Below are 11,719 nucleotides of genomic sequence, written 5' to 3'. Positions count from 1 at the left end.
AAAAAAAAAAAAAAAAAATTCGATCCCCAAATTCGAAACTTTGATCTTAGGGTTTGATCACAATCTTCGATCGGCTCATCTCCGTCTCGTCGTCGCCGGCGTCTGATCGGATCATGGTGGTGAATTCCCAGAAGAATTTGAATTTGTCAAGATTTCGATTTCATCTCTGCGAATCGTGTAATACGCTATAGGGTTTTCGTTTGTAATCGTGTGTATATAAAAAAAAGACTGGTGATTTTTTAGGGTTTGGGAGGTTTTTGGATTGTGTGTTTGTTTGTGTGTTTGATCGGAATATGTATATCGAAGAAGTGAGTGAGAAAGGGGAGAGATCGGTAGAGGAGGAGGTTGGTGATGGAGATAAGGCGGTGTTGGTGAGCAGTGGAGACGTGGTTGTGTTGACGACGAAGATGGCGTTGGTTGGTGTTGGCGCTCGTGCGTTGTTCTATCCGACTTTGATTTACAACGTTGTGAGGAATAAGGTTGAGGCTGAGTTTCATTGGTGGGATAGGGTTGCTCAGGTAAAAAAAAGTTATCGTCTTTTTTGAGCTGGGTTTGTGTTTGATTCATTGAAAGTTGGATGCTTTGTATGTTACTTGGCTTATGCTAATGAGTGTCTCTTTGTTGGTTTTGTTTATCTAGTTTATATTACTGGGAGCTGTTCCGTTTCCATCTGATGTCCCGCGGCTGAAGGAGCTTGGTGTTTGTGGAGTGATCACCCTGAATGAGCCTTATGAAACTTTGGTTCCATCATCTCTCTACAAAGTCTGTTATCGTACCAAAAATTTACTAGTACTCTGTCTTTTGGTTTCTTGTTATTTACTAACATTTGTTTAATTTTCTTGCGCTTGTGGAAGTCTTACTGCATTGACCACCTGGTGATTGCCACGAGAGATTATTGTTATGCACCTTCCATGGAAGCAATATGCCAAGCTGTTGATTTTATCCATAGTAAGTGTACCCTTGTCATTTTATTATTTTCTTTGCTACATTCGTGAAGAGGCGTGCTCATTTGATCTTGTTTGATCTCGTTGAAGGAAATGCTTCGCTTGGGAAGACGACTTATGTTCACTGCAAGGCGGGGCGGGGCCGCAGCACAACTATCGTCTTATGCTACCTGGTTCGTGTTGCAGTTAATCCCATAAACAGTTTGCTTCAAGATATCTTTTTTCTCTCTCTGATTATATATCTTCGCAATGTAGGTGCAACACAAAGACATGACACCTGAAGAAGCATATGCCTACGTGAGGTCAATCAGGCCTAGGGTGAAACTAGCGTCCACCCAATGGAAGGTAATCCACATGGGCACGTTATTTGTTCCGTTCTTCTTCTTCAGTGTCTGATTCCTGTGTCTGCAGGCCGTTCTTGAGTACTACAACGTCAGGGTGCTGAATACCACCCAAAGTTCTTTAACTGATGCAACTTCAGCTTTGATCCCGAGAAGTACGAAGCAGATGTGTTCTGGGAATGTGGTTGTGTTTGACGATGGCTCGGTGGTGGTAGTGACCCACTCGGATGTAGAGGGCTATGATGATGATGACTCAAGGAGGTCAATGAATGTTGCTGCTGGGAACGAGTTATGGGCAGCAGCTGCAGATCTGAGCATGGTGTACAGGGTGAAAGTGGTGGGACAAGCTGCCTTGGCGAGGATCTCGTGCATGTGGCTGGGCTTGCGCGAGGATCACAAGCTCTCTGGGAAAAATCTTTCCATGAGAGGTATAAGCGTCGACATTTCTGTCTACTGATGATGATGATGAAAAATGATGGAAGGTGAGAGTCTTGGCGAGTGTAGTGAATGTGCCCTTTTCACTGTGCTCCCGCAGTAAAAAAAGAATATAAATAATAAGGGGTCAAATTAGATTATAGAAGACAAAAAGGTTTGTAAACTCTGCAAACAAAAAAAAAGACTTGGTTTTGTGGTCTGGGTAATGTAATGAAATACATGAATTAATCTTATTTTCAAATATCCAAGTTTAAGTTTGTGACCTTGAGATTGATAAGATTAAACTAAAAGTTGACTTCACAGTAAAATAATTATGATCTCAGTACACACTATACAGACACATCAATGCCCAAGGAGTTCAGATTTTTGAAGAACCAAAGAGTGGCTCACACTCAAAGTTTGTGTGTTCCAGCATTGGTCCAAGCCTCACTAACTTTGGTATAACAACATTGTCCCTAACGGAACACACAAGAGGATTGTCCCACTGCAGAAGTGCTCCAACTAGATTTGCGCGTACCGTCAACGGGAACGCCCGAGACCATCTCTCGCTCCCATATGACTCCATTGCCTCTTCAACTGATTCACTCCCTCCCTTGATTGCACCGGCAAGTTTATTGGCAAGAACAACCGAATCTTCCAAGGCACAACAAGCACCTTGACCAAGATTTGGAGTCATTGGGTGCCAAGCATCTCCAACAAGAACCACTCGTCCTTTTGATGCTGTAGGAGCAACGCCAGGCCATAGCCACCTGTCTACAAGAGGAGTCCTGCTGATTGTTTCATCAGGTGTTAGGTCAATGAGGTCTTGCAGATCTTTAGGCCAGGTGCTAACCAGTTCTTTGGCTTGTCTTTTGAGGATAGCTGGATCAGTTATCTTCGGCCCTGCATATCTCAAGAACTGTGATATAGTACTTAAGAAGCTATGTTTAATCTTGAAATGTATACCTAGAGATGGGCTGTTGAAACAGATGAACCAGTAGACTTTTGTAGAAGAGACAGGTACATATCCAGCTCGAAGCCCTCTTCCGTATATGTAGTTCACTTTATTCTCAAATGGCTGTCCTTCTGGATAGAAACCAAGTCCTCGGAAGGCACAATGACCAACGTATCTCGGCTCACTGAACCCCATCCAAGTCGCTACTTTAGACCGGATACCGTCACAACCAATAACAATCTGTCAAAAGACATACATCAACCAAATCAGCAAAAACATATAGTTTCTGGTCATAGTACTACTCAGGAACAATACCTTTGCAAGCAGTTTGCTTCCGTCTTCGAGTTCAAGTTGAGTGTCACCATTGGCATTGGTTTGTATTGTTTTCAGTTTTGAAGAAAACTTAATGGTTTCTGGAGGCAGTTGGCTAGCGAGTGTTTCCAAGAGTACTCTCCTCTCCACCGCCCGGACTTCTTGGCTATATTTAAAACATGCTTTGGTTACTCACATGAATCAAATCACGTACTCTTAACTACCTTGGTGAGCAAGTTAAGGAAGTGTTTACCTTTGATCTTCGTCTTTAAATGTGAAAGAACGAAGCTCTCTTCCATCTCCATTCTTCACTACCATCCTGATCATACCAACACACTCAGCTAAAACCAACAAGAGATCTCACTTCTTTTGGAACATAGACTCCTTACATAATATCAAGTTGTCAACATGATTAGCGTTCAGAAAGAAACTGTACCCTTCAATTTCTAGGAACTGAGTCCGGAGCTGAGGCCCGACGGAGATAGCGTCAAGAACACGCCACCCGTTCTTGAACAGCGTCAACGAGGTTCCTCCTGTTCGAAGCGACTCTGCTTGCTCCAGCACCACGGACCGGACTCCAAGACTAAACCATCAACCAAGATCTCCGGTTCAGTTCGAAGTAAATCCAAAGAACCAAGTTTGTGAACTCACCGGTGAAGAGAAACGGCGGTAGCGAGACCGCCAATACCGGCGCCGACAATCACTACGCTCTCCTCTGCATCACCACCGCTTGTTTGGGCTCTGGTCGCTGTTAAACAAACCGGTTTTAATCCAGTTCGAACTGGAAACCATCTGTAGCTTCTGGTTAAAGATTGGCGAGGTGAGGGAGGAAAAGTCGGAAGCAGAAGAGACGTTGCCATCGCCTCTTCGCTTGTAATTTTTTTGCCAGGTGAAGACAAGTAGATAATGTTTATTCAATTATTTTTTCAGACTTTAGTGTTATGTGTAGTACATGCAGCCACGTGTACAATAAAACAATCATGGCGTCAAGTGAGTCTGTGACAAACAATCTTCCACATCCTTTTACTCGGTCAATTACCACGTTGCTTACGTCACTTTGGTTTATGTATGTGAATCTAATGGCTGATAGTTTCGTTGATGTACAAGAAGCATGAAGTTTCCCTCAGACGTGAAGTCCAAGTCAAGATGAGTTTGTATTGGTCAGTTTTCGAGATTTATTGTGTTACAAAAAAATCAGTTGGTAATACAATTGTATAGACATCCCAAAAAAAAAAAGGTGTTCTCGATATGGTATCAAATAAAAAACTTTTGAAACATATTGAGACTTCTTTGATCTATCTACAACTTAGGAGGAAGCAGGAACTTACTTTCCCACAAATCCAAAACCAACAACGAAGAAGGCTGTTGACTGCATTAGAAGGTACACATAGAGATAGAGTGTGTTCTTCCCATATATGATATCGTAGCATCCACAGAACAACAGGTACACTCCAAGCAACAGCTCCAGCAAATGCACCCTGCAACAAATAATAACATCCGGTTTAAGCCTACACTAGGTTAAGTGAATCTCAAACCAAATCCAATATGAAACCACTACTTTACCTATCTCTGAATCTGACTTGATGTTCATTAGGTACTTGCCCAATCAGCTTTGTCTTGAGACCATCACCTAATTTCTCTGTCACAACCCATTCTTGTACTCTTCCTGTTTCAAACAATCCCATGACCAGAGCCTTTGTTCTAAGCATGGACATTGCATTCTCAAACAGAACCCAGAGCACCAACAGGTAGACTGATCTTGGTTTACCGATTGCGATAAAGAGAGTGATCAAAGCAGGGAGATAAAACGCAGCCCATTTAGGAACTGTAACCTCTGGGAACAGAACAGTTGCTGGCAAGATAACACAGTAGAAGCAGAAGGTGAGGATGTGAGCCACGACCTTGCGCATAAAGAAGAAGCTGTACAACATATACAGCTTCTTCCATAGAGAAACATTCTCACTTCTTATTATTTGTCCAGCCATTTTCCTGAATAGATTGGCAGGTCCACAAGTCCATCTATGCTGCTGGCTACGGAGGGCGTTGAATGAACAAGGTAACTCACTTTTCACCTACAGATAACACAGTCAAAAAGATCAAACAAACCGCATAAAGACCAAGAAAAGAGAGTGAATCTTCTATAACCTTCAGATCATCTATATATAGTAGTTTCCAGCCTCTGAGTGTGGCTCTTACAGCTACGTCCAGGTCTTCAACTGTTGTCTGGTCATTCCATCCTCCAGACTCATTCAGTGCTGTGATTCTCCAGACACCAGCCGTTCCTACAACAGTTATAGACTATTAGGAAAAGCTTAGTTAAGAAACATAAGTGAATTGACCAAAGGTCATTAGCTCAACTGGAAAAGACTCTTCGAGTGACCGTTGGGACAAAACTAATATTACATGTTGTAGTTTCGGGTCTAGGGGATTACAGGTTTCGGCCGAACCTCATTAACCTCATTGTATTAAAAAAAACAGAAGTGAACAAAAAGACAATACCAAAGTTTACCATTGAAACCAAAGAAGGCAGATGTTGACGATCCAACTTGTTGCTCTACTGTGAAGTGGTAGCTTAGAGACATCTCCTGCAGTCTTGTCATTATGCATTGATCCGCATTCACTGTGATGATGCCATGAGATATGTTATAGCAAAATCAAAATTTCAAAATGAGGGAAGGTGTTGAGATAAGCTTGAAGAAAGCTTGAAAGTCAAGCAACCTATTCCTAGTTAGATTATGATTTTAAAGAGATAAGGATCGTTAGATATGTGTGTGTTTTACTATTAGGAATAGGAAATATAATGTCTCTATATAAGCAATGTCGAGCAATGACATAATGCTATGAGTTGTGAGTTTGAGCTTTAGTTTTGAGTTGATTTTCTAAAGCATTGAAGTGATTAATAAGAAAGAGTATTTCTTATTCTTGAGTTCTATATTTGGTATCAGAGCTCAAAAAATCCTCGAAGAGTTAACAATGGCTGACGTGAAAGAAGAAGTCGACAACCCCACCAAGGAAACCGGACCATCCTCGATAAAATTTCCTATGCTAACCTCTTCCAACTACACCGTCTGGGCGATGCGTATGAAGATCGCTCTTAAGGTCAATAAAGTATGGGAAACCATCGATCCTGGAAACAAGCACGAGGAGAAGAACAATCTGGCAATCACATTACTTTTCCAATCCATACCCGAGGCTCTAACGCTCCAGGTAGGAGACCTTGATACCGCGAGAGCAGTTTGGGAAGCAATCAAGGCGCGGCACGTCGGAGCTGAGCGGGTAAGAGAAGCACGATTAAAAACATTAATGGCAGAGTTCGATAGACTTAAGATGAAGAAATCAGATACCATCGACACCTTCGTCGGAAAGTTATCCGAAATCACGTCTAAATCTGCTTCTCTTGGAGAGATCATCGAAGAGCCCAAAATTGTCAAGAAATTCCTGAAAACTTTGCCAAGGAAAATATACATCCATATTGTTGCTTCGCTCAAACAGGTGTTAGACCTAAACACCACAAGCTTCGAGATATCGTTGGAAGGTTAAAAGCATATGAGGAAAGAATACGCGAAGATGACGAAGAACAGAGCAATGACGATCCAACGAAGTTGATGTATGCCAATTCCGATTCTTACCAAGAGAATTCCTCCGGAGGTGGAAGAGGAAGAGGACGAGGTGGTGGTTTTGGATGGAGAGGTTGAGGACGAGGTCGAAATGGCTCGTTTCAGAGCCAAAGAGACGCGTATAAGCAAGCACAAGAGAGAGGAACGGCCCACATTACTTGCTTCAGATGCGATAAACTTGGATATTATGCAGTTGATTGTCCCGATAGGTTGCTGAAACTCCAAGAAACAGTGGAGAAGAAAGATGAAGACACAGAGGAAGCCGACAACTTGATAGTACATGAAGTCGTCTACCTTAACGAAAAGAAGGTCAATCCGAAAGTGTTCGAAACAGAGCAAGACATGACAAACTTATGGTACCTTGACAATGGGGCAAGTAATCACATGAGTGGCAATCGTACTTTCTTTAGAGATCTTGATGAAGGGATTACGGGGAAAGTTCGATTCGGTGATGATTCACGCATTGATATTAAAGGAAAAGGATCGATTCGATTCAGAATGGAAGGAGGCGAGAAGAAGATACTTAATGATGTTTACTATGTACCAGGCTTAAAGAGTAACATTGTGAGTCTAGGGCAAGACACTTAAGCAGGCTGCGAGGTCAACATGAAGGACAATTTTCTGAGATTACTTGATCGTAGTGGCCAACTGATGATTCAGACCACAAGATCGAGAAATAGACTTTATAAAGTCGTTCTTCAAGCTGATGCCATCCAGTGTCTGCAAGTAAAAGCTTTCACTGAATCTTTGATGTGGCACGCTCGTTTAGGGCACGTCAACACCGAGACTATGAAGCTGATGATCAACAGAGAAATAGTCAACGGCATACCTAGTATCGTGATCGGAAAAGAGGCGTGTGTTTCCTGCTTGCTAGGGAAACAAACAAGACAGTCATTCCCCCGTTTAACCTCTTATCGGGCTAAGTATCCTCTTGAACTAGTTCACAGGGATCTTTGCGGTCCTATCACGCCTTCTACGCCAGGGAACAAGCGGTATGTGTTCGTTCTGATCGATGATTACTCTCGGTACATGTGGACAGTGTTATTAAGAGAGAAGAGTAAAGCTTTTGAAAAATTCAAAATCTTCAAAAACCTTGTCGAACAAGAAACGAGAACCTTAGTGAAAACTCTGAGAACAGACAGGGGAGGTGAGTTTATGTCTCATGAATTCAAACTGTTTTACGACAAGAACAGAATCAGCAGGCATTTAACGGCTCCGTACTTGCCGCAGCAGAACGGGGTTGTCGAGCGTCGTAACCGTACCCTACTAGAGATGACAAGGAGTATCTTGAAGCACTTGAGTGTGCCCAATCTCATGTGGGGAGAGGCAGTGAGACATTCCACCTACTTGATTAACAGAATAGCGACACGATCCCTGGAAGAGAAGACCCCCTATGAAGCGTTGCGTTCGCGAAAACCGAACATCAGCCATATTAGAGTTTTTGGTTGCGTCTGTTACGCAAGAACTGAAGCAGCAGGGAGGAAGAAACTCGATGATAGGTTAGGAACTTTGGTACACTTGGGTACGGAACCAGGGTTTAAGGCATATCGTCTTATTGATCCTATAAGTATGAAGATCGTAGTGAGCCGAGACGTAATATTTGATGAAGAAAAGGAGTGGAACTGGAACTTAACGGGAAAGGAAGAAGATAACAGTGGAGGATCATTTGTCTTTGATCCTAGAGGAGTCGAGAACCACTCTGAAGCTCAAGCGATAGGCAATAATGAGGAGAATGGGAACAATGATACAAACGATGAAGGAGCTACTTATGAGATAACAGACGATGAAGAAGGAGATGATGAAGCTGAGCCACAACTTCGAAGGTCGAGCCATGTCAGCACAAAACCATCCTACTTGGATGATTACATGCTTCTCGCTGAAATAGAGTGTGAGAGACTACTGATGGCAATCAACAACGAACCATGGGATTTCAATGAGGCAAAGGAGATGAAGGTGTGGACTGATGCGTGCAAGGAGGAGATCTCTTCTATAGAAAAGAACAATATGTGGGTTCTCGTGGAATTACCTAAAGGCTTTAAGCCTATAGGTTTGAAGTGGGTCTTTAAGATCAAGAGAAACGCTGATGGAAGCATTAATAAGTACAAAGCACGGTTAGTGGCTAAAGGGTACACCCAAAGACACGGGGTTGACTATGATGAAGTTTTTGCGCGTGTGACTAGGATTGAAACTATTAGGTTGGTGATAGAAATTGCAGCGGCGAAAGGCTGGGAGATACATCATCTTGATGTAAAAACGGCTTTCTTGCACGGAGTATTGAAGGAGGAAGTCTATGTTACACAACCCAAAGGCTTTGAGATCAAAGGGGAGGCAGATAAAGTATACAAGCTTAGGAAAGCTCTTTATGGTTTACGGCAGGCTCCACGAGCGTGGAATGTTAAACTTAACGAGATTCTGAGAGGCCTCGGCTTTAAACGATGCGCAAAGGAACCTTCGCTATACAAACGAGAAGATAAGAGTGGCCTACTAATCGTATGCGTTTATGTAGATGATCTACTACTGACTGGTACCGCTCTGAATGCTATTGTCGAGTTCAAACGAGATATGAGCACCAAGTTTGAGATGAGCGATCTAGGAAAGCTGGCATACTATCTCGGCATCGAGGTTCATCAACATGAAAAAGGCATTGTACTTATGCAAGATAGGTATGCGCAGAAGATCCTCGAAGAAGCTGGCATGCACGCGTGTAATCTGTCTCATATACCAATGGACATAAATGTTAGCTTGTCTAAGGCACCACGAGAAGTAGGTATTAATGAAACAGAGTATCGTAGAAGTATTGGGTGCCTTTGTTACCTTCTACATACAAGACCGGATCTCTCATTCAGCGTAGGAGTCCTCAGCAGATATATGCAGGAGCCAAAGGAATGTCATGGTGCGGCTCTGAAGCAGGTACTAAGGTACCTTCGTGGTACGAGTTCACTTGGTCTCATGTTCCCGCGATCAACAAAGCTCGAGCTGATAGGTTATAGCGACAGTTCCCACAATGTCGATATCGATGATGGTAGAAGCACAGCCGGTCATGTGTTTTACTTTGATGAGAGCCCAATAACATGGTGTTCTCAGAAACAAGAGATCGTTGTTCTATCTTCTTGCGAGGCAGAATTCATGGCTGCTACGGAGCGGCCAAACAGGCGATATGGTTACAAGAACTGCTTAGTGTGATCATGGCCGAAGCCTGCAAGAAAGTGATAATACGGGTGGATAATAAGTCTGCAATAGCACTTACTAAAAACCCTGTATTTCACGGTCGAAGCAAGCACATTCATAGAAGATTTCATTTTATTAGAGAATGTGTTGAGAAAGAACAAGTTGAAGTAGATCATGTACCCGGGAGTGAACAAAGAGCCGACATACTAACCAAGTCGCTTGGGAGAATCAAATTCAAGGAGATGAGAATTCTTATTGGAGTTGAAGATATGAGTGAAGAAGTGTTCAAGCTTAAAGGGGAGAATGTTGAGATAAGCTTGAAGAAAGCTTGAAAGTCAAACAACCTATTCCTAGTTAGATTATGATCTTAAAGAGATAAGGATCATTAGATATGTGTGTGTATTACTATTAGGAATAGGAAATATAATGTCTCTATATAAGCAATGTCGAGCAATGACTTAATGCTATGAGTTGTGAGTTTGAGCTTTAGTTTTGAGTTGATTTTCTAAAGCATTGAAGTGATTAATAAGAAATAGTGTTTCTTATTCTTGGGTTCTTGAGTTCTATATAAGGAATGTTACCAAACTCCCACCGGCCTTGAACAAGTGCTAACTTGGGATTGTGGATCAAGAAAGGAACAGTACGGTGGAGGAAGTCGGGTTCAGGCTGGAAATCAGCATCAAAGATAGCAATGTAGTCACACTGCTTCACATAGCTATGCTTCATTCCTTCTCTCAACGCGCCAGCTTTGTATCCGTTCCTGTTATCTCTTATCTCAAAAGTTATGTTGACGCCTTGTCTTGACCATCTCTCACATTCCCTTCTCACCAGTTCCTGTTTCCTTCCATGATATGCCACATACCAAAAACATGTTAAGAAACTCACTTTAACTCAACATATTCATAGGTCTAAGTACCTTACTGGCTGGATCAGTGGAGTCATCAAGCACTTGAATTATTATACGATTAGATGGCCATGAGATTCTGCAAGCAGCTGCAATTGATTGCTCACAAACCTACAGAAACTCGACCAAATGAGTGTAACTTACATACCAAATTAGAATAGTATGATCAGATTGTTACCTCTTTTTCATTGTACATAGGTATTTGCACCAGAACCATAGGGAAGCTTTTACTGCCACATTCAGCATCATTCTCCATAGCTTCCCATTTGTAAACTTTCTCTGGTTTTCTCTTGAATAACTTGACATACGCTACCACAATCCCCATGTACATGACCTCAACGAAGTACATCACAGACATGATCAAGCATAGAGCCACCAGGAATTTGAAGAAGGGCACAACTACTATAGCTCTCGCTTGCTCCCACCAGAGGCTGATCCGGTTATTAACGACATCTTCTGAACCCAGTAAGAAAGATCCGTCCTTTCAAGAGAAAAATGTTTGATTGAAGAAACCAAGACTAAAATAAAGGAAAATAAATCAAAAGCCATCGTAGATAACAAGCATGATGCAACATTTGTCATAGAGTTAGAGAGAGAGAGAGAGTGTACCAGTGAGAGGAGGAAGGAGGAGAATGTGTCGTGAGCAATACGGTGGAAGCTTGTAAGAGGAGACATTGAACAATCTCCTGTCCTGCTCCCAACAAATGGCAGCTTGCCTCTGTTTCTCTGTCTCTGTCTCTGTCTTTCTCTCTTGTCTTGAGAGTCAACTGGAATTTTCATCGGCCAAGTGGACCAATTCTAGTTTCATTTAAATTATTGTTGTTTTTTTCTTATTAAGAAATATTGTTGTTGGTATCATATTAGTGTTGCAAACTGACAACTACTTTGACATGAGCACGCTGGAAACAGAATAAACAATGTTTTGCTAATATGAATAATGTCAGAAAATTAAAATAAACATTTACTGCTACTTTAAGATATTTTCTTTGTAATCTTGAAAAAAAAAAATCATGCTAAAAACAATAGAGAAGAAAAAACGTTCCTTCAATTCTAAGAAAAAAAGA

The 11,719-nt window shown here is 42.0% G+C and overlaps 3 protein-coding genes across 4 annotated transcripts; 1 reads left to right on the top strand and 2 right to left on the bottom strand.

Annotated features, from left to right (window-relative positions):
• The first annotated feature begins 7 nt into the window (after positions 1-7).
• Positions 8-1,977, top strand: LOC106342208 (putative dual specificity protein phosphatase DSP8). The gene is made up of 6 exons (XM_013781074.1): positions 8-518; positions 640-762; positions 855-948; positions 1,035-1,117; positions 1,200-1,289; positions 1,356-1,977. Exons 1-6 carry the CDS (start codon positions 294-296, stop codon positions 1,740-1,742), a joined length of 1,002 nt encoding a protein of 333 aa, XP_013636528.1. The 5' UTR covers positions 8-293; the 3' UTR covers positions 1,743-1,977.
• On the bottom strand, positions 1,929-3,862 carry LOC106342207 (FAD-dependent urate hydroxylase). The gene is made up of 6 exons (XM_013781073.1): positions 3,618-3,862; positions 3,403-3,549; positions 3,220-3,285; positions 2,970-3,132; positions 2,666-2,894; positions 1,929-2,602 (listed from the first exon to the last, which is right to left on the bottom strand). Exons 1-6 carry the CDS (start codon positions 3,824-3,826, stop codon positions 2,079-2,081), a joined length of 1,338 nt encoding a protein of 445 aa, XP_013636527.1. The 5' UTR covers positions 3,827-3,862; the 3' UTR covers positions 1,929-2,078.
• Positions 3,863-4,290: 428 nt separating this feature from the next.
• LOC106336984 (probable mannan synthase 7) lies at positions 4,291-11,372 on the bottom strand. 2 transcript variants are annotated; one of them, XM_013775990.1, is made up of 8 exons: positions 11,229-11,372; positions 10,834-11,136; positions 10,668-10,766; positions 10,333-10,585; positions 5,476-5,586; positions 5,112-5,248; positions 4,530-5,038; positions 4,291-4,444 (listed from the first exon to the last, which is right to left on the bottom strand). In XM_013775990.1, exons 1-8 carry the CDS (start codon positions 11,328-11,330, stop codon positions 4,291-4,293), a joined length of 1,668 nt encoding a protein of 555 aa, XP_013631444.1. In that variant the 5' UTR covers positions 11,331-11,372. The 2 variants fall into 2 exon arrangements, with proteins under 2 accessions (XP_013631444.1, XP_013631445.1); XM_013775991.1 differs by having other exon boundaries at positions 11,265-11,372.
• Positions 11,373-11,719: the final 347 nt, after the last annotated feature.

The sequence above is a fragment of the Brassica oleracea genome, chromosome C4 (assembly GCF_000695525.1).
Source record: "Brassica oleracea var. oleracea cultivar TO1000 chromosome C4, BOL, whole genome shotgun sequence".
NCBI lineage: Eukaryota > Viridiplantae > Streptophyta > Magnoliopsida > Brassicales > Brassicaceae > Brassica > Brassica oleracea.
This window is presented reverse-complemented; position numbering and strand designations above follow the sequence as displayed.

Coding starts and splice junctions, on each gene's coding strand:
- LOC106342208 (XM_013781074.1), top strand. CDS start 294: ATGTATATCGAAGAAGTGAGTGAGAAAGGGGAGAGATCGGTAGAGGAG. Junction 1,118..1,199: donor CTATCGTCTTATGCTACCTG/GTTCGTGTTGCA, acceptor TTCGCAATGTAG/GTGCAACACAAAGACATGAC. Junction 1,290..1,355: donor TAGCGTCCACCCAATGGAAG/GTAATCCACATG, acceptor CTGTGTCTGCAG/GCCGTTCTTGAGTACTACAA.
- LOC106342207 (XM_013781073.1), bottom strand. CDS start 3,826: ATGGCAACGTCTCTTCTGCTTCCGACTTTTCCTCCCTCACCTCGCCAA. Junction 3,550..3,617: donor ACCGCCGTTTCTCTTCACCG/GTGAGTTCACAA, acceptor TTGATGGTTTAG/TCTTGGAGTCCGGTCCGTGG. Junction 3,133..3,219: donor TTTAAAGACGAAGATCAAAG/GTAAACACTTCC, acceptor TTTTAAATATAG/CCAAGAAGTCCGGGCGGTGG.
- LOC106336984 (XM_013775990.1), bottom strand. CDS start 11,330: ATGTCTCCTCTTACAAGCTTCCACCGTATTGCTCACGACACATTCTCC. Junction 11,137..11,228: donor TCTCTAACTCTATGACAAAT/GTTGCATCATGC, acceptor TTCTCTTGAAAG/GACGGATCTTTCTTACTGGG. Junction 5,039..5,111: donor TATATATAGATGATCTGAAG/GTTATAGAAGAT, acceptor TGTTATCTGTAG/GTGAAAAGTGAGTTACCTTG.